Consider the following 24,190-nt stretch of genomic DNA (forward strand, 5'->3'; position numbering starts at 1 on the left):
CCTTCACCAGCTCCCAAAAGAAAAACTCTCTGAAGTTCAAAGTAGAGCCAGAGAGGTTCTGAACAAGGGAGCACCAGAAGGAGCAGAGATTAAATAGACATTCATGCCTATATTTAATATCATTTAATTCCAAAATGCTGATAGCCAAATACCTGTATCAGGAAGGAAACAGAGGATTCCTTTATGGGGAAATTGGTCCCAAATGAAATGAAATATATGCAGACAAACGGGTAGGTTCCTATCTAATAACCCTACAGTGAATAAAGAAAATCCTAGAAGCACACAAGCAGGATGAATAAGGCACTAGTGTTACAGGTGAGCAGGGCAAGGAGGACAGTACCTGGTGGCTCACGGTAAGAGCTATGAATTTGATTCTCAATAGGAAACCATGAAAAACTTTTGAGAAGAATGACATAATCAAATTTTCATTTTTAAAAATCATTTTGGTTTTAGTGTGAAGAATAAGAACAGACTGTAGAGGGGCAAGAGTGAAATCAGGGTTACCAGTCAGACTACTCTAGAAATATAAGCAAGAGCTAATGATGGCATGGTATAAAGTAGTGGCAGTAAAGAAGGAAAAAAGCTTTATTTTGGAGATTTAGGTCTTATGACAATATTATAAAAAAGGAAGGACTATAGGATGATTTATAGGTTTTGGACCACTTACTAAGTTGTGAAGATAAATGATACAAGTATAGACGTAGGTATAAATGAAGGTAAGCTCATGGGGTAAAAACAGTTAAGAAAATAACATAGGCGTCTATGCTTTGTTGTGTTCATTTGATTAACTGTGATCATGAAATTTAAAGTAAAACTAGTTCCACTGCCTGATTTTTAATACCCTGACTGTTCTGATGCAGACTCAGAGGATAAACTGAGTTAATCTAGGGATGGAGGTTTGCCATGGTATAAAACTAATGTAAGCAAGGGAGTTGGCTATAATGCCTGGATTCTAAACTACCTTCATAAGAGGAGAAGAGGAGAGAGTTCATATATGGCAGAAAGTAAAGTATAACATTAATAATCATCTACACACTATCCACGTTACAGTGAAAAAGAGCCTCTATTTAGTAACCACCTAACAGATAGTTGTTTGAACCAACATCTAAAACAATGGAAGATAAGCTGCTTTTTTAATTTTGAGGTAAATTTTCCTTTACTTGAAACCACTGTAAAATACTGTGAAATTAAATTTCCTACAGTAATACTTCTAAGCAGAGTGAGAAAAAAGTTCCTACCTCATGATTGTAATCCAGGATTCCTTTTAAAATTTTCTTTAAATTGCTTATCTGTTTAGAGAGAGATAAAACAACTGGGTAAAAGTCAAGCATAGATCAAAATATAATTTAACATAAAAAATTTCTGAACCAACTAATCATTCTAGTTAATCATAAATATAAAAAATAAAACTCAACAGCATATGTGAATTCCATAATCACCAAAAAAGGACTATCAGTGGCTTAATTTATGTGATCTCAAGAGATTATAATAAAAAAATTAAGTTTCCAATCATGTTAAATTTTCAATGTTATGATCACACTGACAGAAACTGGAGGGTAATTGAACAACACTTAACAGTAAGATTAAAAGTATCAGATTTTTCGCAAGTAAAGAAAAAAATGTGCCATCCTTACTGAAAACATCCTCTAGTACTGTCTTCCCTAGAAAAATGGAGTTGCATCTCACATAGAGGTTAAATTCTAAAATTAGAGCATTAAGCGAAAATTACAGTCAAAATCAGGGTTGGAAATGTCTCCAAATTTTCTTCACTGTCAGAAAAGACTGCTGATTGTTCAGTTGAGCACCAAAGTAAATACTGAGGAGCCATATGGTTAAAAATATACTATGTTGAAATGCTAGTACAACACTTGGCACTGCATGATACTTGTGGTACAAGAAGCATCCTCTAGAAGCAAGAGAGGGTGAGGGACCAACATTTTTCCTATCACTCAGCCACTCTAAAGTAAGGGTTCACTGGCTTATATGTTATCTGAGTGAAATGACAGGCACGATCACCTGCACTATTTTAAGCTGTAATTTTTTCCTTTTTTTTTGACCCATCTCATTCGGTTGATACTGTGTTAAGTTAAATGTGTATACGACAGGATTCTGTTGACCCTAACTGTCCCTACCCAACATTAGTAGCTGAAGATGTCCTAGGACAGAAGTACACAGTAGGACAGAAGTCACAGTAGAACCTGTGACTATCAAGTAACAGACACTCAATCATGGCAGTGCAATCCAGTGCAATCAGACGTATTTATTTCTAAGGGAGAATATAAACTGAAAACTTATTTAAAAAAAACTCATAAAGAAAACGAATATGTTCATATTTCTAGAAAGATTTAGGGATATGGCAAATATATAATATACTTTATTTCCTTTATTTTAGAATGTTTTTTTTTCATATTTTAACATTTAAAATTAACACGTCTTAAAAATCAATGTGTTCATTTAAAATGATAGTTGAGGGATGCCTGGGTGACTCAATTGGTTAAGTGTCCAACTTTTGATTTCGGCTCAGGTCTCTCAGGTCATGATTTCACTGGTTCATGAGATCGAGTCCCACATCGGGCTCTGCACTGAGTGTGGGGCCTGCTGGAATTCTCTCTCTCTCTCTCTCTCTCTCTCTCTCTCTCTCTCTCTCTGCTGCTCCCCTACTTGTTCTCTCTCTCTTTCAAAATAAATAAGCATTAAAAAAAATAATAAAATGGTAGTTGATTTCCTATTAATCCCAGTTCTGAATATTAAGAATATGATAAAGTTTTTCCCCTTCTCTATATTACTGTCTCTGCCACACTAATGATACTAAAGATGAAGACAGGATGTATGTTTATGTGTGTGTTCTGTGCATGCAAGTTGGGTAAAGAACTCCCTCTTTGGTCAAGATAGCAAGCAAATACAAAATGATTCGTAGCATTATTTTAAACATCCACAATTGTTTTATACATGTTATACCATATAAAAGTAATCATTTAATTGCCTCTTCTTGAAAGATTATTTAGAAATTAAAACAGTGGCTTAAACAGTGTTCATTCACTCTAGCTTAGTTTAAAAAAGGGAATTAAATGTTGGCAGACTCAATATTTAAGCAATCAGTGAATATTGTTCATCAAATATGTGTTTTATGAAAGAAATAAAAAGGGGACGCCTGGGTGGCTCAGTCGGTTAAGCGTCCAACTTCAGCTCAGGTCATGATCTTGCGGTTCTTGAGTTCAAGCCCCACATCGGGCTCTGTGCTGACAGCTCAGAAGCCTGCTTAGGATTCTGTGTCTCCTTCTCTCTCTGCCCCTCCCCCATTCACGCCCTGTCTCACTCTCTCAAAACTGAATGTTTAAAAAAAAAAAAAAAGAACTAAAATGACAAACTAAGCTTAACATATCTTAAGTCCAGGGGCTTCACATGCTTACTCATTTGCATTTCTGAGTCTCTACCTGTCTATATCAAAGAGAAATGGGCAGCATCGTGGAGACTTGCAGAGATAAAACAGCTCTGTATCTTCATTGTGATTATGGGAAACCACGTATCGATAGAGCTACACAGAACTGTACACAAAAACACGAGAAAACATAGATAAATCTGGTCAAAGCTGAATGAACTGGATTGCATCAATGTCAGTTCCTTAGTTTTGATATTGTATTATAGTTATGCAAGATGTAATCACTGGGGAAACTGGGTGAAAGGTACACAGAACTTCTCCGCACATTTTGTTTTGCGTCTCCTGTGACTCTAGAATTATTTCAAAATATAAAGTTAAAAAAATAATTTAGTGGGTTGCAACTAATGTTTTTTAAAAGCAAAACATCAGTGCACAGATTAAGGGAACTATATCTGCACATACATTTAGTTGACAGTAGGCTGCAATGTAAACTGTATTTCTTACTGTGGGTTCTGGTCAAAGAAGCTTGAGAAATAATGGAACTTAAGGCTACTAGGATAAAAATGAAAATATTTCATTCTGTGAGTGCTCTGGACTCAGTCAACTATAATCAGTATTTTCTCATTATTAGTAACAACACCACCAACAACATTACATGTGCACTATCCTAAGTACATTATATATACCAACTCATTTATTTCTGTGAGGTAGATCCTTTTACTATCCTCATTTTACAAATGGGGAATCTGAGGTACAGAACAGTTAGGAGGACTTCCCCAGACAGTAAATGTAAAGTTATGATATGAATACAGGCACTATGGCTCTAGAGTCCATGCCATTAGTTACGGTGCTTTCCTAACTCACACTATGTATCTTTGTGAGCAACCTCAGGTTACCTCCAATCTTTAATTCTGGATTATTTCACTACAGGCTGTCTAGGTTTCTAAAGCTCACTGAACACATCAGATAAAATTCCAACAAATATTACACACATACTACTAAAAGACTATTTAACAGATGGAAAAATAAAAAGAAAATACCTTTAGCCTCCAATTATCTCCTACTTCGGTTTTGATTCTGTTCAGCCAATTTTCATCAAAATATGCAGGATCTCTGCAAATCAGAAAAAGCTAGCATATCAAGATCATGCAGCTATCAAGCTTAAAAAAAAAATGAAATCTATCCCTTAACTGCAACATAAAAATCTATTTACCACATACCAAGCAATTAAAAAACTCAGTCTGGAGATTGGATGCAATTTTCGCAGATTTCTCTAAAATCAACCTCTTACCAGAGCATCATAAAATATGCATGTATATATACATATATGTATACACACACATATATATACATACACACACACACATATTTATATATACATCATATATAACATATATTATGTATATATACATACATTTCCCCCCAAAAAACAAACTAGAAAAATGGGCGCCTGGGTGGCTCAGGCAGTTAAGAATCCAACTTCAGCTCAGGTCATGATCTCACATTCATGGGTTCGAGCCCCATGTCGGGCTGTGTTGACAGCAGGGAGCCTGCTTCAAATTCTGTCTTCTTCTCTCTCTGCCCCTCCCCCACTCACACTCACACTCACTCTCTCTCCGTTGGTAAACATTAAATTGGGATGCCTGGGTGGCTCATTCAGTGAAGCATCTGACTTTGGCTCAGATCATGATCTCATGGTCCATGAGTTTGAGCCCCGCATTGGGGTCTGTGCTGACAGCTCAGCTGCTTCAGATTCTGTGTCTCCCTCTCTCTCTGCCTCTCCTCCACTCACTCTCTGTCTCTCAAAAAATGCATAAACGTTAAAAAAAATTAAAGGTAAACATTAAAAAAATAAAAATAAAAGTTGTAACATACAGTTGATATATTTATTTTATTTTTTTAACTAAAAAAATAAATTACTTATTTTGAGAGAGGCAGAGACAGAGAATCCTAAGCCACCTCCACACTCAAAGCGTGGAACTTGATCCCAACAAACCGTGAGATTATGACCTGAGCCGAAATCAAGAGTCAGACACTCAACCAAGTCACCCAGGTGCCCCTACGGGGGAAATAAAAAAAATTTTTTTTAATGTTTATTTTTGACAGAGAGAGAGAGAGAGAGAGAGAGAGAGAGAGAGAGAGAGAGACAAAGAGAGAAAGAGAGAGAGAGAGAGAGAGAGAGAGAGAGAGAGAGAGAGTAAGTGGGGGAGGGGCAGAGAGGGAGGGAGACACAGAATCTAAAGCACGCTCCAGGCTCTGAGCTGTCAGCACAGAGCTTGACGCGGGGCTCAAACCCACGAACTGTGAGATCATGACCTGAGCCAAAGTTGGGCGCTCAACCAACTGAGCCACCCAGGTGCCCCTACGGTTGATACATTTAAAAAAAAATTATAGAGGAATATGCTACCTTGGAATTAACATAATGTTTAGATACAATAATATCTAAAAAGTCAAAATCAATGACACAATTTTAAACAGACAAAAGAAATATATCAAGAAAAAAGTTAACATTAGCCTTTCAGTTAATATTTCAATGACCTCCATCACTTAATTATTTTGAAGGTCACCAATAAATAATAAATGCTATTAAAATTTCAATTCCTTTAAACAGTATAGATTGAGAACCACTTTCTCAATGTAATACTAAGCATTAGACATGTTGGACATATGTGGACATGTGTCACGTGGACATATTTAAAACACCTGTGAATATACCTATACTTATTTTTCTTAGGAAAATCTCTCAAACTATGATAAATAGTAGAAAAAAAATTTTTTTTACCCTAGCATGATCCTCATTTTAAGGTTTTTGAAACCAATGTTCTATGACATTATTTGCTCAAGACCAGAGACTGAATACCTATGTTTATCCTGCTTTAGCAAATGCTAAGTCCAAAGATCTTTCCATAGCACCACAACTGTCTCCATTTACCCAAAAAACATAATTGCAATGAAAGAAATGTTAGAGGAAAAAAAAAAACTACATTTCAACTTATATTGTCACTCAAGCTGAAAGTACAATCTGTGCTAAATTTTGTTGATATATTTACATGAAGTAACATGTTATTTATAATGTTTAATGTTACTATTAAGAAAGAAAAATATATTTATTTAGGTATAAAATTTATGAAAAAACAGTTACAACTGTTACCTCTGTATAAATCTATTATTTTTTTATTTTCAAATTTTTATTTATTTTTTATAATTATTTTATGATTGTTTTAAAGCTTGTATCAAAGTGAACATTAACTTTGTACCTACTTTTAAAAACAGCTTGAGTTAGAATTCATATACCATACAACTCATCCATTTAAAGTATACAATGCAATGGGTTTTAGTACATTCACAGAATTGTACAACCTAACCACAATCTTATGTCAGGACATTTCCATCTTCTCAAAAAGAAATCCTTAGCTACCTGTAACTCCCTATTTCCCTCTCTCTCTCTCTCTCTCTCCAGTCCCTGGGAATTACTCCTCACCCTTCTGTCTTTTTGGGTTTGCCTATTCTGGACATTTCATATAAATGAAATCATACACTGTGTGGTCTTTTGTGTCTGGCTTCTTTCATTTAGTATGGTTTTAGGATTCATTCATATCGCAGTATGTATCACCACTTCATTCCTTTTTATGGCTCAATAATATCCCATTTATAGATAAAATACATTTTGGTAATCTATGCATCAGCCATTGTACATTTGGGTTGTCTCTACTTTTTAGCTATTATGAATAATGATGCTTTGAATGTACTAGTTCTGTGTGGACATGTTTCATGTGGGTATATGCCTAGGAGTAGAATTGCAGGGTCCTGTAATAATTCGATGTTTAACATTTGAAGCAAGGTCAAACTGTTGCTTCAAACATTTGAAGCAAGGTCAAGCTGCAGCACTTTACATTCTCACCAGCAATGCATGTTGGTTCCAATTTCTCCACAGCCTTGCCAACACTTGTTATTTTCTGTCCTTTTAATTACAGCATCCTAGTGGATGTGAAGTGGTAGGTCACTGTGGTTTTGATTTGCATTTCCTTAATGACTAATCATGTTGAGCACTGGCTGTTTGTATATTCTCTCTGGGGAAAAATCTATTCAGTCTTTGCCTATTGGGTTGTCTTTGGGGCACCTGGGTGGCTCAGTCGGTTGAGCATCCAATTTTTGCTCACATCAGGCTCACTACCGTCAGCCTGTCAACGCAGAGCCTGCTTCAGACGCTCTGACCCCCTCTCTCAGCCCATCCCTCGCTCGCTCTCTCACTCTCAATAAATAAATTTTAAAAAATGTAAGATAAATAAAATAAAATAAAATTTGGGTTCACTTTTTATTATTGAGTTCTAAGAGCTGCTTTGGGGGTTTTGTTTTTGTTTTTAAGTATTCAAGATAAAAGCTCCTTTTCAGTCATAAAATGTGTAAATAATTTCTCACATTCCGTGAGTTGTCCTTTCACTTTCTAAGAGTCTTTTAGCTCTTATACTTAGGTCTATGACCTATTGTGTATGCTGTAAGGGAGTAGTCTAAATGCATTCTTCAGCATGTGGATAGTCATATACCCCTTTTATTTTTAAGCTTCATCTTCTTTAGAATTTAACAAAAGAATAAAAATGAAGAGAAACTAATTTGAGCAAGCTTATACAAAAAAAGGAAACTTACTGGAAGACCACTGAGGTATGTTACGGTACTGAAAAATAACTGGGCCTCACACAGTACTGGAATAAAGATCTGGAAAGCTGTTAGGAATCCAGACAGTACTCTCCTTTCATCTTTGTTTCTGTCCATCTATACCGTTTCTCTCTGCAGACCAACTTTTTTCTGTTTCTCCACATACAATGCTGAAGATAACTGCAGACATGTTCCAAGTCTTCACCACTTCAGTTCAAGCAAATAGTTTAAAGACCAGCCATCATTCAGTCCCAATTCTAAATTCCCAGATCATTTCAAATAATTCAGCTAGAGTCTCTTTTTCATCCCTAATCCGATTTATATGTAACCAAAAGGATTGAGGGCTGCAAGTAGGACACACACAACTTTAAGGGGAAGAATGACCACATCTGGCAGGATAAGAGTGAGTTTTCAGAGAAAGTGATTGTGAAAAATGGGCAGACCACCCCCAAAAGTGTCCTTGTCCCTTAAAACCTCTTGTAAAAATAGATAAGGCGGGGCGCCTGGGTGGCTTAGTCAGTTAACCGTCCAACTTCAGCTGAGGTCATGATCTTGCAGTTCATGAATTAAAGCCCTGCATGCTCACTGCTATCATTGCGGAGCCCACTTTGGATACTCTGTACCCTCTCTTTCTGTTCCTCCCTTGCTCACACCCATGTGCACTCTCCCCCCTCAAAAAATTAACATTAAAAAAAAACAGATAATGCAAAGAAAAGCAACAATTGAGTTCTAAAATACCAAAGTATTATAAAAATACAGAAATTAGAAAATATTCAATATTTCTTGATACTTGAATAATCTAAAGAGCGTAATCATTGCCAATCAAATGTTAGCCTTCCCAACCAAAAAAAGACTCTTAAGGAAGACAATCTGAGTTTGGTGCTATTTGGCTGATGATTAGTCAAAGCCAAAGATGCTGAATTTACTGAGTGGCAATTTAGGGTCACACTGCTTAAAAATACACTTCACCAGCAAGCTCATAAACTTATAGAAAAGAATGCTTTAAAATGTGTAAGAAGGGGTGCTTGGCTGTTTCAGTTAGTAGAGCACATGACTCTTGATATTGGGGTCATGAGTTTGAGCCTTGTGTTGGGGGGTATAGTTTACATAAACAATTAACTTTAAAAATGTGTAAGAAAATTATATACTCTAAGAACTCCTGGGATACTTAATTTGCAATTTAGTAACTAAAAGAATATCTAAATAAAATATTGCAAATCAAACACTATGATACAGTTTGCTTATTCCTTAAAAGATTATGTCTAAGCTAGGAAGGGAAAACACAAAAACCACTGCTAAGGACTAGAAAACATACCAGTCATTGAATCAGGTACTTTACATTCGCAATGACATTGCAAGGAAGGTATTATTATCCCTCTTACCATTGAAGAATATCATACTCAGAAATTAAATAATTTCCACAAGTTCTATCAGATAATTAAGCAGCAAAGTTGACAGAATAATTTTTGTTAAAAATTATATCAGCAGAGGGGCACCTGGGTGGCTCAGTCAGTTGAGCGTCTGTCTCTTGACTTCAGCTCAGGTCGTGATATCATGGTTCATGAGTTTGAGCCCTACATTGGGCTCTGCACTGCTGACAGTGCAGAGCCTGCTTGGAATTCTCTCTCTGTCCCTCCTCTGCTCTCTCTCTTTCTCTAAATAAATAAATAAATAAATAAATAAATCTTAAGTCAGCAGAGTTCAACACAAAACTGGTTCCAGCAAACAACACTAAAGGTCCTGTGTCTAATTATCTCCTTCATGCATGCTCAATAAACTAGATCCCAAAGAGAAAGACCAATATTGTTCATGGCACTCTATGTTATTCATTAAGGGTAGGTATTTGTTCCCACTCCTTCCCCATACTTCATTTCTAACACATAGCAAGTTCTCAATAAATACTGTGGACTAAAATATGGGGTGCTTAGGTGGCTCAGTTGGTTGAATGTCCAACTTTGGCTCAGGTCACGATCTCGCAGTTTGTGGGTTTGAACCACACATCAGGCTCTGTGCTGACAGCTCAGAGCCTGGAGCCTGCTTTGGATTCTGTGTCTCCCTCTCTCTCTCTGTTCTTCCCCTGCTCACACTCTTTGTCTCTCTCTCGAAAACAAATAAACATAAAAAAAATTTTTTTTAAATATCTGTGGACTAAAATACATTGGGGGGGGGGGGGCGCCCAGGTGGCTCACTTGGTTAAGAGTCTGACTCTTGATTTCAGTTCAGGTCATGGTCTCGTGGTTATGGGATTAAGCCCCGTATTGGGTTTTGCACTGACAGCATGGAGCCTGCTTGGGATTCTCTCTCTCCCTCACTCTCTCTGTCCCTCACCTGCTCACACATGAATGCTCTCTATCTCTCTCTCAAAATAAATGAATAGACAATTAAAAAAAAATAAAATAAATTTGGAAAGTGAACTTTTAAGCTATCCATAAGCCTCTAATCTACTACTTGCACAGAACATAGCAAGAACTGTAGTCCAGTCTTCTTATATCCAATGTGACTTTTCCGAGTAATAAATATTGACTCAATATGCAGGCATCTAGCCATAACTCTGTTTCTGTAAGTAGCTTACAATTTCAGCAATGCTTTCTAAATACCCCTTAATTAATGCTCTCAGGTTATGATCAAACAATATAAAGGTACTTTTCCCCAAGATCTTAATAGATCATAGTTCTGCACAGACATGTAAACAACAACGGATAATCTTACTGGAGCATTCTTCATGAGTAAGAAGCTATCTTTAGCTTCTTACTATGTCCTGTCTCTTGCTAAGACAAAAAAAAAAACAAGAACCTATGAAACGTACAAAACCATTTCCTTAGATTTTTCCGGTAGCACATCTATTTGACTTTAACTTATGGACCAGTCATAGCTTCTTAAGCTAAAAAATAAAAAAAGAGAGACAGAGAAATAAAAAAAAAAGAAAAAAGCTCATTGACTTTAATACTGAATAAAATTCCAGAAATATATTATCTGTCTGCAGTTAATTACCTTAACAAAAATAAACATATTAAATTTCATTTGTACTGCTAAAATTACTTAAGCACCATAATATTCTTATTGAACTCAGCCAAATCGAGACGGGTCCAAAACCAACACTATATTTTGATTCTCTCTTAATATGGCATTTTTATTAGCAAACCTTAGTACTTTTTTAGATATGTTGATTCTTAGGTCTATTTTCCTATGTTTTAATTACCCAAAACAATCACTTTGGTCCCCTGACGTTAAATGTCTATTCAAGAGTTAGCTATAGTAATTAAATTTCACATCTATGGTAACAATAAAAATATAGGGAATTATGCTTAGCCCCTACTGTATCAAAATAAGCAATAAAGGCGCATAAGGGATAGGCTCTGAGCCAAGGACCAACAACTCAGGGCTCTTTGAAAAGTATCCATTTAAGAGGCTTGCGACCATTGTGCACAGCTTGACCTTCATTTTATCTCTTTTGGTCTCCTATTTTATTTTCCCCTCTTTCTAAAACTCTGAAAACTAGAACTAAAGGCACTCAGAGGCACAACTTACTACTTCTGATTTTACTCTTTCAATCAATATGTGGTTGTGGTATAATAAAAAATATATTTGGTCTTCATCCCTGGTTCTTGGCACTGAGTTCCTAAAACCCTTAAAATGTCCTCAGAAGGAGTGTGTCCTTTGTAATTTATAATGAGCACTTTCTGACCATAACTGAGTTTATGCTAATGAGGTAATTCATCATGGACCCCTAGACAGCTTCAGGATGGAGGCTCGTTCCAAAGGAACAAAACACATAGAGGGTTGGAACTTTCAGCCCCACTTTGACCTCCAGGAAGGGACTGGAGATTGAGTTCATAATTTCAATCATACCTATGGAGTGAAACCCCAAATAAAACCCCTAAATAACTGAGTTCAGGGAGTTTCTAAGTTGGTGAACACATCAGTGTGCTGGGAGGGTAGTATGCCTGGAAAGGGCATGCAAGCTCTGCGCTGCCCCCAGCTCCATACCTTGCCCTATACATCTCTCTCATTTGGCTATTCTTGGATTTTATCCTTCATGATAAGATTGTAATCATAAATATAAAGCTTTCCTGAGTTTTGTGTCATTCTTGAAAATTACTGAAAGGGGTGGCAGTGGAGGGGAGTTCACAGGAACTCCTGAATTTGTAGTTGGCCAGGAAAAAGTGTGGATGCACTGAAGACCCCATGTCCCCCTGGCATCTGAAGTGGGGGCAGTTTTATGGGACTGAGGCCTTAACTTGTGGAGTCTGTGCTAACTCAGAAGTTAGCATCAGAACTGAAATGCAGGACATCCAGCTGTTATCAGGGAAATTGTTGATGGAAAATGACAGAGTAGTGGTAAACTCTTCTTGGATACAAAAGATAAAAGCTGCTTTAATTTCAAAGCCAAAATTTGTAAGTCCATATTCATTCATTCAATAAATATTTCCAAAATACTTACTATGGAGCAGGATAAGAGGATTAGACTGTAAGGGCGCTGATGATATTAAACAGGTAGTCAAGGCAGGATATATTGAAAAACCAGCAAATATTGATGAAGGCTGGAAGGTGGTAAGAAGAGTGTTGTGCGGACATCTGATTTATGAGAGATCATGTAAAAGTCCTAAGGCAGGAGTTGCCTGATGTGCATAAGGATGAGCAAGGGAACTGATGTGGGAAAGAACACGAGTAAACAAGGCATCAGAATGGTAACAAGTCGTCCAGATCACTTAGGATATACCATTATGAGTACATTGGCTTTTACCCTGAGTGAAACGGGGTGCCAATGAGAATTCTAAGCTAACTAAAAAAATCATTCTGGTAGTTGGGTTCACATTAGACTGTGGGCAGCCAAGTGTAGAACACCCCAGTCAGGAATTATTAACATGATAAAGGGAAGAGATAATGGTGGTCAATGTGGTAGCAGTAAAGGTAATAATTTTTAATATAAAACTTCTCCAAACATTCAGAGAAGGAAAATATGGTGAACAACCATATGCCAATCATAGAGATTTAACATTCTCCCAACATTTGCTCCATATTTGATTTGACATTTTACTCCTAAAAACTCCACTATATGTCTCTAATCAGTAAGGCACTTTCTTATAGTTCTGATATACACCTAATATACAACACTCTCCAAATACCACCCAATATTCAACCTATTTTCAAATTTCCTACGTTATCCTTAAAACGTCTGCTATAGTTGATTTGTTCAAATGAGATTCAAGAAAAATCATGCACTGCATTTGTTTGTGTTTTTAAAATTGTGGAAAGAACACTTAACATGAGATCTACCCTCACAACAAAATTTTAAGTGCACAATACTGTTAAGTATAGGCACGATGTTGTACAGCAGAACCCTAGAACTTACTCATCTTGTATAACTGAAACTTCATACTTACTGAACAGCAAGTATATTTACTTGCCACTTGCCCCAACTGCTAGCTCCTGGCAACTGTCATTCTAATGTCTGTTTCCATGCATTTGATGATTTTAGATACCTCATATAAGTGGAGTCTTGCACTATTTGTCCTGTGATTGGCTTATTTCACTAAGCATAAATGTCTTCCAGGTTCATCCATGTTGTTGCATATGGCAGTATTTCCAAGAACCATGCAATGCATTTGGTTAGTGTCTCTGTCTCACCTCTTCAGGCTCTTTAATTTAAAACAGTCTACCTCCTTCCTTTTTTCTCATGACACTGACTTACTGAGGAGACTAGGTCAATTGCCCTGGGAAATATTTTACTTTCTGGATTTGCCTAATTGTTTCCTCAGATTTAATTGAACTTGTTTCTCTAGCCTCTGTACTTTTCTGTAAATGGAAGTTAGAGCTAAAGGCTAGATTTAGATATATTTTATAGATATATTTTAAAAGTACAGTTATCAGGATTCTTGATAGGTTGGATGTGGGATGGGGAGAAAAAGAAAGTTTTACAGTTTGAGCAACTGGAAGGCAAGAAACACCAACTGAAATGAGATTTTTGGCTGAGTGACTTTTGGGTAGCAAACAGGGAATTCAGTTTTATATATAACTTTGAGATATCTTTTAGACTCAAATGGAGACATTGAGTAGAAAATGAGCTAAGTCTAGAAGTTAAAGGAAAGACTGATGCTGGATACACAAACTTGAGAGTCATTAAGACATGGATGACATTTAAATCCATGAGACTAAAAGAAACCATCAAGGAAGTGAACACAGAAAGGAGTAGAGGAGCAAGGCCTGAGTTCTTATGCACTCCAGTGTGAGGAAGTAGGATAGAAGAGGAAAAATGAGTAGAGGAAATGCAGATCATCTGGTGAGACAGGAGAAAAACCCTGAAGGCTGGGGCGCATGGGTGGCTCAGCCAGTTGAGTGACTCTCTCTCTCAAAAATGAACAAACATTAAAACAAACAAACAAAACCCCAGAGGGTAACAAGGAGGTAAGTACTTTGAATGCTGCTGTCAGGTCCAGATACGGATTGAAAATGGGCCATGAGAATCAGCAATGTGTAGATAATTGGTGGTCCTAAAAAGTGCCATTTTATTAAAAAGAATTTTTTAACGTTTATTTATTTTTGAGAGAGAGAAACAGAGCATGAGCCAGGGCGGGGCAGAGAGAAAGGGAGACACAGAATCTGAAGTAGGGTCTAGGCTCTGAGCTGTCAGCACAGAACCCGATGCAGGGCTCGAACTCATGAACTGCGAGATCATGACCTGAGCTGAAGTTGGACACTTAACTGATTGAGCCACGCAGGCGCCCCTAAAAAGTGAAATTTTAATAAAATGATTGGGAAAAAAAAAAAATCCCTGCCTGAAAAGTGCATTTAAAGAGAGCAGAAATAAAGGAATCTGAGATGGTTGGATACAGACTATGCTTTAAAGACGTTTTTGCTACAAAAGGAGGAGAAATTGATTGACAGAGGTGAGATCATGAGAAGTATTTTTAAAGAGAAAAGAAGTAGCAGTGTGCTTACATGCTAATAGATACGATCCAGCAGAGAAGGGAAAAGTGATGATGTAGGAAAGAGAGGCAAACTGGTTAAGTGATGATCTTGAGTAGGCGAGAGGCAATAGGGTGCAAAATACAAAGTACAGGTACTGACTTTAAGATAGAACCCTTCCCTATCAACCCCACAGCTCATGTGTAGACAACAGGTTGCAAGGCAAAGTCAAACTGATGCTGGTAGGTGGGTACACATTGTCATGGGATTCCACGGAAATTCTTTTATATTTGTTTCAACTTCCTGAGAAGTAGGATGTATCCTACCTTGTTAACGGGATCAGATGAGAGAGAAGGTGATACTGGAGGTTTGAAGAGAGAAAAGTGTGAGACAGTCATCTGGAAGGTTGGGGGAATGGGAAGACTAGGGCAACACAGTACAACTGTGGGATTCCATAAGGTAACACTTGCAATTTTGTGGTGAGAAATTTAAAATGAGATCCATCAGCATGTTTGCTCTTATTTTTCAGCTGGGTTCAGCTGCATAGGTAAGAAGTAAAACTGGTGGGACGGTAGATTTAAGCAGAGTTGTGGTTTTGACAAACAAATATGAGGGGGGCAGCAAAGCTAAAGGTATACACAAGGGAGTGATTATGATTGACCATGCAATTTCAGCTAAATGAGAGGAACGAAAAAGAGATGAAGGTGGACAACGTTGAGATCCCACTGGCAGAAGAAAATCAAAGAATTATTGGACACTTGATACCAGAGGAAGTGAGGTGGAAAGACAGGAAACAATAATCAGACAGTGGTAATGAGAAAACTGAGATTATGGAGGGATTACACATTATCACTAATTATAAGGTACGGGGTATGACCATGGGGATGAGTGGCTGAAATCTAGCAGAAGACAAGATCAATGGAGAAGAGTTCAAGAAACTGGTAGGCAAGGATATCCAAATCACCAAGAATTTAGATAAGAGTAGTAATGAAAAGAGCCAATCGTGTGCCAGGATCCAAAACTGTTAAGAAACAAGAAGAAATGATAGCAACAATGAAGGGTAGTGGATGATATCATAAGATTCAAAACTAGGGTTTTAGGGAAGATGAAGGAGAATGGTCTGGAACAGCACTGAGGAGCACCGCCTCTGGGCTAAGTGTACTTCTAAAGCCTGTGGGAGTAAAAATAGCCATCACTTGAGAAGCCTGCACAAGTAGCATTAGGGGAGAACCAGATTTCTTTCAGAGCCAAAGCTGATGAGGAAAAGTGCTGATTGTTCTTTGGCACACATACTGCAGGTTAACCAAGAATCACAGGCTTAACAGCACAGTCAATTTAAATCCTGTGCTCTCTGAAGTGGGTTGAAAATAGAAAATTCATTTAACAGTCACAGTTCCCTCAAGACTTAAGGGAAAAAATAGGTTTTCGTTTTGAACACCTTAATGTTTCTGGTGACTGATCTATTAGTAAAAAATATTTAAACAAGTAAGAATTTAATCATCTATGGATGATGTCTGTCTGGTCATTAGGCAAATCAACATAATCAAAAGTCCTGAAAATATGGGAAAGGGATCTTTTTAATAAATAGCGCAAAAAAGAAAAAAAAATCCTCTATACAAAAAATAACTCAAAATGCATCATAGACCTGAATATAAGCACTGAAACTATAAAACTTCTAAAGGAAAATGTAGAAGAAAATCTTAAGTGACCCTGGCTTTGCTAAACATTTCTTAATAGAATAAACAAAAAACAAAAAACAAAAAACAGGGCATCTGGCTGGCTCAGTCAGGGGAGTATACAACTCTTGATCTTCAGGGTTGTGGGTTCTGGCGCCATACTGGGTATAGAGATTACTTAAAAACAAAACCTTTAAAAACATAAAAAAAAACATGAAAGAAAAATAAATTAGATTTTATCAAAATTGAAAACTTTTGATTCTCAAAGACACTATTAGGAAAACGAAAAGCAAAGCCACAAATTGGGAGAAAATATTTTAAAATATACATCTGAAAAAGGACTTGTATTTAGAATATAAAGAACTCTAAATTCAGTAATACAAACAATCTAAATAAACAACAGGCAAAAGATTACGGGAAACCATTCACCAAAAAAGATATACAGATGGCCTGAAATGATGCTCGACATCATCAGTGATTATAGAAATTACTTAAAAATAAAATCTTAAAAAACACCCCACAAAACACTGACCTTACAAGTGATGGTGAAACTGTGGTGCAATAGGAACATTCATACACTGCTTGTGGGACCACAAATGGCACATCCACTTTGGAAACATTTTGGCAGTTTCTTAAATATTAAACACACACTTAGTTAGAGAGGGAGCCAAACCATAAGAGACTCTTAAAAACTGAGAATAAACTGAGGGTTGATGGGGGGGTAGGAGGGAGGGGAAAGTGGGTGATGGGCACTGAGGAGGGCACCTGGTGGGATGAGCACTGGGTGTTGTATGGAAACCAATTTGACAATAAATTTCATGTAAAAAAATATATATTAAACACACTTAACCATATGTTCCAGCCATTCCACTCTTAGGCGGGATTTTACTTGAGGGAAATGAAAGCATATTTCCATACAAAGATTTGTACACTAATGTTCAGAGCTGCTTTATTTGTAACAGTCCTAAACTAAAATAACCCACATGTTCATCAGCAGATGAATGGATGAACAGATCATGGTATATCCATACAATGAAATATGTATGAACTATTACAGGCAATAATATGAATGAATTTTAAAATAATTATATTGCATGAAAGAAGCCATACCTTCTCCCTCAAATAAGAGAATATATTGTGTGAGTCCACATATATAAATTTCTAGAAATTGCTAATTAATCTATAGTGACGGAAAGCAAATCAGTGGTTGCCTAGAGATGGGAGAGGGGTGGAAAAAGGAGGGACTGAAAAACTTTTTGGAGCGATTGACACATTCATTATCTTGACTGTGTGATAGTTTCACAGGTATCTACTTAGGTGAAAATTTAACAAATGCTATACTTTAAAAATGTACAATTTACTATATGTCAATTTCATCTCAATGAAGCTACAGAAAAGGGGAGGGAAGTACTAGAAAGAAATGAGCTATCAAGTCACAGGGAGAAATCTTAAAGGCAATATTGCTACGTGAAAGAAGCCAATCTGAAAAGACTACATATGATTATGATTCCAATTACCCGACACTCTGGAACAGGCAAAACTATGGAGACAGTAAAAAAAGATCAGGGGTTGCTGGGAGTCTGTCTAGGGGGAAGGAGGGATGACTAGGTGCAGCAAAAGGGATTTTTAGGACAGTAAAACTCCTCTGTATCTACACGTATCTACAGTGAACTTTAATGTAAATTAGGGACTTTAGGGGTGCCTGGGTGGCTCAATTGGTTAAGCAACCAACTCTTGATATTGGCTCAGGTCATGATCTCATGGTGGTGAGATCAAGCCCTGCATCGGGGCTCTGTGCTGACAGCTTGGAGCCTGCTTGGGATTCTCTCTCTCCCTCTCTCTCTGCCCCTCCCTTGCTCACACTATAAATTTATAAAAGAAATTAAGAAACTTAAAATAAATTTGGGGGCACCTGGGTGGCTCAGTCAGCCAACTTCAGCTCAGGTCATGATCTCATGGTCCATGAATTTGAGCCCCACGTCAGGCTCTGTGCTGACAGCTCAGAGCCTGGAGCCTGCTTTGGATTCTGTCTCCCTCTCTCTTCTGCCCTTCCCCAGCTCACAGTCTGTCTCTCTGTCTCTCAAAAATAAACAAACATAAAAAAAAATTTTTTTAATAAAAAAATAGAAAATAAATTAGGGACTTTGGGTGATAATGATGTGTCAGCACAGGATCATCAATTGCAACACATGTAGCACTCTGCTATGGGATGCTGATAGTGGGGGAAGCTCTGTGTATAGTGGGGCAAGGAGTATGTGGGAATTTGCCATACTTTTCTCTCAATCTGTAAAAACTTTTTTTAAAGTAGTAAAATATATATAAAATTTGTCATGTAAACTATTTAAAGTGTGTGGTTCAGTGGTATCAAGTGCACTCACATTGTTGTGCAACCATCACTAACATCCATCCCCAGAACTTTTTCATCATCCCATTTGGAAACTCTTTTCCACTCAATTTTGCTGTTAAACCAAAACTTTTCTTAAAAAAACGTGTCTTTTAAAGAGGGGGGACATGAACCTATATGGACAAAAAAAGAGAAAGAAGACAACAGCAACAAAATTTTAGAAGCTGGAAAGCAGATTAATAGGAAATGACTTAAAAGACTAAAAAGAGAAAAAAATTACAGTAACAAGAAACATACTTACATCCATTTATATTTGCTAAAATTTCTACTTAAACTACAGAAAGATACAGTTTTTCACTTACCAGCTCAGATAAAATGAAAAGATTTGCAATTTGCAATGCAACTCTCTGCCTGGCACCCACCTTTTTGGCTTTCCTCATACCTCTCTGGCACTTCTGCTGTTTGAGGTTCCAACCAAGAATTAAATGTCAAAGTTCTTCAAGGCTCAGGCTACACATATTTTCTTCTTATGCTGTACTATTCCCCAAGTGACTTAACCCACAATAATGTCTTCAATAAGAGATAGCCAAATTGATTCTGGACTTCTACCCTCTCGATCTATGTGATCTATTGCAAACTTGGCATTTTCTCTTATGTATCAACACCAAAGTCAGTGTCCCCCAAACCAAACTCATGATACATCCAGCACTCCTCCATAGCAGATCATCCTTCAACGTTCCCACATCAGTCATTTGCACCTTCTTCTATGTATTTGCTTAAGTTAGTAACTTAAAAGTCAATTTTGACACCTCCCATACCAATCATCAACATTTGGCTTTCTCTACTATTTTGAGTTCACCCACTTGTCTTCATCTCCTCTACTACCTTCTAATCCAAAGTACCATAATCTCCCTTCTGACTTACTACAAATTTCTTTCCAATTGATCATCCTTCATCATTATGGCCTCTTCTAATTTATTTTACACCTGCAGAATATTTTCAAGATGTAAATCTGACTAGAATTCAAATAAAATCTTAAAAAAAAAAAAAGAGGGTCATCTGGGTGGCTCAGTTGGTTAAGCGTCCAACTTTGGTTCAGGTCATAATCTTGAGGTTCGTGGTTTCAAGCCCCACATTGGGCTCTGGGCAGACAGCTCAGAGCCTAAAGCCTGCTTCAGATTCTCTGTCTCCCTCTCTCTCTGCTGTTCCCCCACTCATTCTTTCTCTCTCTCCCTTGTTCTCACTCTCTCTCAAAAATAAACATTAAAAAAAAAAGAAAGAAAGAAAGAGAGGAGCTCCTGGGTAGTTCAGTCAGTTGAGTGTCCGACTCTTGATTTCAGCTCAGGTCATGATCACAGGATTGTGGGATTGAGCCCTGCATTAGTCTCCATGCTGAGCCTGATTCTCTCTCTGTGTCCCTCTCCCCGTCTTGCATGCACTCTCTCTCTCTAAAAAAAAAAAAAATTAAAGTAAATAAAAATTTTAAAAAAGAAAGAAAACCGGTGCAGCCACTCTTGGAAAACAATATGGAGATTCCTCAAAAAGTTAAAAATAGAACACCCGGGGCGCCTGGGTGGCGCAGTCGGTTGAGCGTCCGACTTCAGCCAGGTCACGATCTCGCGGTCCGTGAGTTCGAGCCCCATGTCAGGCTCTGGGCTGATGGCTCAGAGCCTGGAGCCTGTTTCCGATTCTGTGTCTCCCTCTCTCTCTGCCCCTCCCCCATTCATGCTCTGTCTCTCTCTGTCCCAAAAAAAAAAAAAAAAAAAAAAATAGAACACCCTGGGGTGCCTGGGTGGTTCAGCTGGTTGATACTCTGACTTCAGCTTAGGTCATGATCTCGTGGTTCGTGAGTTCTAGCCCCATGTTGGGCTCTGTGCTGGCAGCTCAGAGCCTGGAGCCTGCTTCGGATTCTGTGTCTCTCTCTTTTTCTCTCTCTCTGCCCCCTCTCCCACTCACATTCTCTCTTTCAAAAATGAATAAATGTTAAAAAAAAAACAAAACAAAAAACCACCCTATGATCTAGCAATCACACCACTGGTGTTTATCCAAAGAATACAAAAATACTAATGCAAAGGGATACATGCACCCAATGTTTATGGCAGCATTATCTACAATAGCCCAGACTTGGAAGCAACCCAATATCCACTGAATGGATAAAGACAATATGGTGCACATTGAGACACACACACACACACACACACACACACACACACACACACACACACACAGTGGAATATTACTCAGCCACAAAAAATTATGAAATATTATCTGCAACAATATGGATGGAACTGAAGTGTATTATGCCAAGAGAAATAAGCCAGAGAAAGACAACTACCACATGATTTCACTTATGTGTGGAATTTAAGAAACAAAACAAACCAGCAAAGGCACCAAAAAAAAAAAAAAAAAAAAAAAAAAAAAAAAAGAGAGACTTAACTATAAAGAACAAACTGATGGCTACCAGAGGGGAGGAGTGAAATGGGTTAAATAGGTGATGGGGATTAAGGAGTGCAGTTGTGATGAGCACCAGATGATGTACAGAAGTACTGAGTTACTATACTGTTCACCTGAAACAAATATAACACTACGTTAACTAACTATAATTTTTTTTAAAAAGTTTTAAAAAATGTAAATCTGACTGTTAACCCTTCTCTGACCCCAAATCCCTCAATTGCTTTTCACAGCCCTTGGAATAAAGACATGAGGCCCTACGTGATCTGGCAACATCTATCCTTCCAATCTCATTTTGTAACATGCTCCCCTGTCTCTGCTTTAATCACTCAAACCCTCTCTCTGTGGTGGTGTTCACCATGCTCCATCAGCCTATGAGGCCTCAGTGTATGCTCTTCCACATGCTAAGAAATCTGTTACCAATCATCTTGCAGATTTAATTTCTTTATTCAGGTAAATGTTTGCGTCTTCTTTGATTAAGTTAAATAAGCCTCTTTACAAACTTTCATAACGTGTATTTTTGCCCTGGAGCACTGGTTATAATAGCAATTTTGTTTTCATAGTTATTTAAACTCTGTTTTTCCTAAGGCTATAAACTCTCTGAAGGTACCTGCCCTGTGGGTTGTAGCTTACCCTTGTATCACCAGTGCTGGACACAAAGTAGCCATTCAATAAATACCACAGGGACAAGGAGGAACTGAACTTCCTTGAAATCATACATATTATACAGTTATTAAAAATAAATAACATGCAACAATATGAATGAATCTCAGCCATTATGTTGAGTGAAAGAAGTCAGACACAAGAGTACATACTGTATGATTCCATTTATAAGATGCCCAAGAACAGAGAAAACTAATTAGTGGTGTAGATGTCACAATCATGACTATTTGGGGGCAAGGGTTATTGATTAGGACGGGTCATGAGGGAACCATCTGGGTGGTGGTTACTTAGATGTGTATACACACACAAATACATACAACATGTACATACACAAATTCACTTTTATTATGCTTTTCTGTGTATGTTATACCACAACAATAGGAAAAACGGAAGGCATTTTGTGGGAAAAAGGTAAAAAAAAAAACTAAGTACTGATGAAAAATATGCCTACAAGACTTTGGTAAATTAAAATACTGTATGTTATGATCTTGGTTTGGCAAAACAATATACACATACAGTCCTTCTGGTTTCTGCAGTGAAAGAAATCCTACCCTAATTAACTTAAACAAAAAATCCATTTAGTGACATACACTTGGAAAGTTTAGCTTCATTGAAACTCTCTAGACCATTCAACTTCTAAAACTTATTAGGGCATCACTCAGAGGTGACCATGAAAATCACAAGCTCACTCTTCTCAGAGTGCTAAAACCAAGCCTGATCCAAGGTTTCAAATGAGCCTTCTCACACTCCATCAAGAAGTCTATGCGCCTATGTATCTGGAGAGATGTGCCACGTAGTTCTGGAAGAAAGTGACAGCAAGCTAGTTTTCAAGCATGAGTCCCCAGTACTAAAGGCACACTGATAGATTCTCTGAAATGCAGGCCATCTGAACTGCTTTTCAGATGCGCAACTCTACATAGTCCACTGCAAAGTGAACAGCAAAAATTCATTTACTGGTGATATTAATTCTTAACACAACTGCAGCAAATCCCATTTATTGATATGCAAATCTCTAATATCATGAGGCCTCAAAGTGCTCAGTGCTTCAAAGACAAAAGTATCTCCCTATGGGGCGCCTGGGTGGCTCAGTCAGTAGAGGTCTGACTTCGGCACAGTTCATGAGTTCAAGCACTGCTTCGGGCCCTGTGCTGACAGCTCAGAGCCTGGAGTCTGTTCAGATTCTGTGTTTCCCCCTCTTTCTGCCCCTCCCCTGCTTGCTTGTGTGCACTCTCTCACTCACTCTCTCTCAATAATAAACAAAATTTTAAAAAAAAGTATCTCTCTCAAATCACATCAAACCTAATGATTTTTTAAATTTACATGTTATGATTTATTTGAAAATCTCCCAGATCAAAAGTTGAAGATAGCCATACAACATCAGTTTTACAACTACTATGTTTTCAAGTACTTAGAAGGAAAGAATCAGGTATGTTTTGTATATCCTAAACAAGTATGTCCTTCTTTCAGTCATTCAGTAGACATGAGTATCCACGATGCAAACTGAATCTTGAAAAACTTATGATATTTGTGACCTACATAGGGCATTTTCATATGATTCAACCAAAAACCAAACACTGTGCTAGGATACAACTGTGAACAAAACAAATCCCTGCCTCTGTGTGGAGCTTACACTGTGTGTGAGTGTGTGTGTGTGTGTGTGTGTGTGTGTGTGTGTGTGTGTGTGTGTCTGTGTGTACATGGATGTGGAGGAAGCAGCATAAAACAAATGAATGCGTGGTATATAAGATGGTGTTACATACTTCAAAGAACACAAAAGGTTAAAAGGGAATGGTTGTCACTTATTTTATATGAGTGGTCAGAGAAGGCCTCACTGATAACATTTGAGCAAAATCCTTTAGAGGGATTAAGTCTCTAGATTCTGATACAATGAGAAAATCTCATCACTAACATGAAAATTTCTGCCAAGCTTATGCTGAAAAACACAAGAGCAAGTAATTCTGCTAAAACTGCTGGAGTGTTATAACAATTAAAGCCCTAACTGAACTTTCAGCCAGTCAATCTGTACCTAAACGAGTACATGCCATCAAAATTTTCACCGACACAGTTCTTATTCTACATCCAACACACGTTTCATATGAACTCTTTATTTTTTGTCCA

The 24,190-nt window shown here is 37.5% G+C and overlaps 1 protein-coding gene across 8 annotated transcripts in view; it reads right to left on the reverse strand.

Annotated features, from left to right (window-relative positions):
• Positions 1 to 24,190, reverse strand: part of HOOK3 (hook microtubule tethering protein 3) — a 115,791-nt gene that overhangs the window by 83,193 nt on the left and 8,408 nt on the right. For 4 of the 8 annotated variants that reach the window (XM_019828496.3, XM_045055478.1, XM_019828495.3 and 1 more), the window contains exons 3-5: positions 17,147 to 17,245; positions 4,420 to 4,492; positions 1,239 to 1,289 (exon numbers count right to left, since the gene is read on the reverse strand). In XM_019828496.3, coding sequence (XP_019684055.2) covers positions 1,239 to 1,289; positions 4,420 to 4,492; positions 17,147 to 17,245 — 223 coding nt within the window. Of the gene's footprint in view, positions 1 to 1,238; positions 1,290 to 4,419; positions 4,493 to 17,146; positions 17,246 to 18,992; positions 19,132 to 24,190 lie in introns of all 8 variants that reach the window. The other 4 variants (XM_023252550.2, XM_023252551.2, XM_045055480.1 and 1 more) reach the window with 2 other exon arrangements.

Source organism: Felis catus, chromosome B1, assembly GCF_018350175.1.
Source record: "Felis catus isolate Fca126 chromosome B1, F.catus_Fca126_mat1.0, whole genome shotgun sequence".
NCBI classification, from domain to species: Eukaryota; Metazoa; Chordata; class Mammalia; order Carnivora; family Felidae; genus Felis; species Felis catus.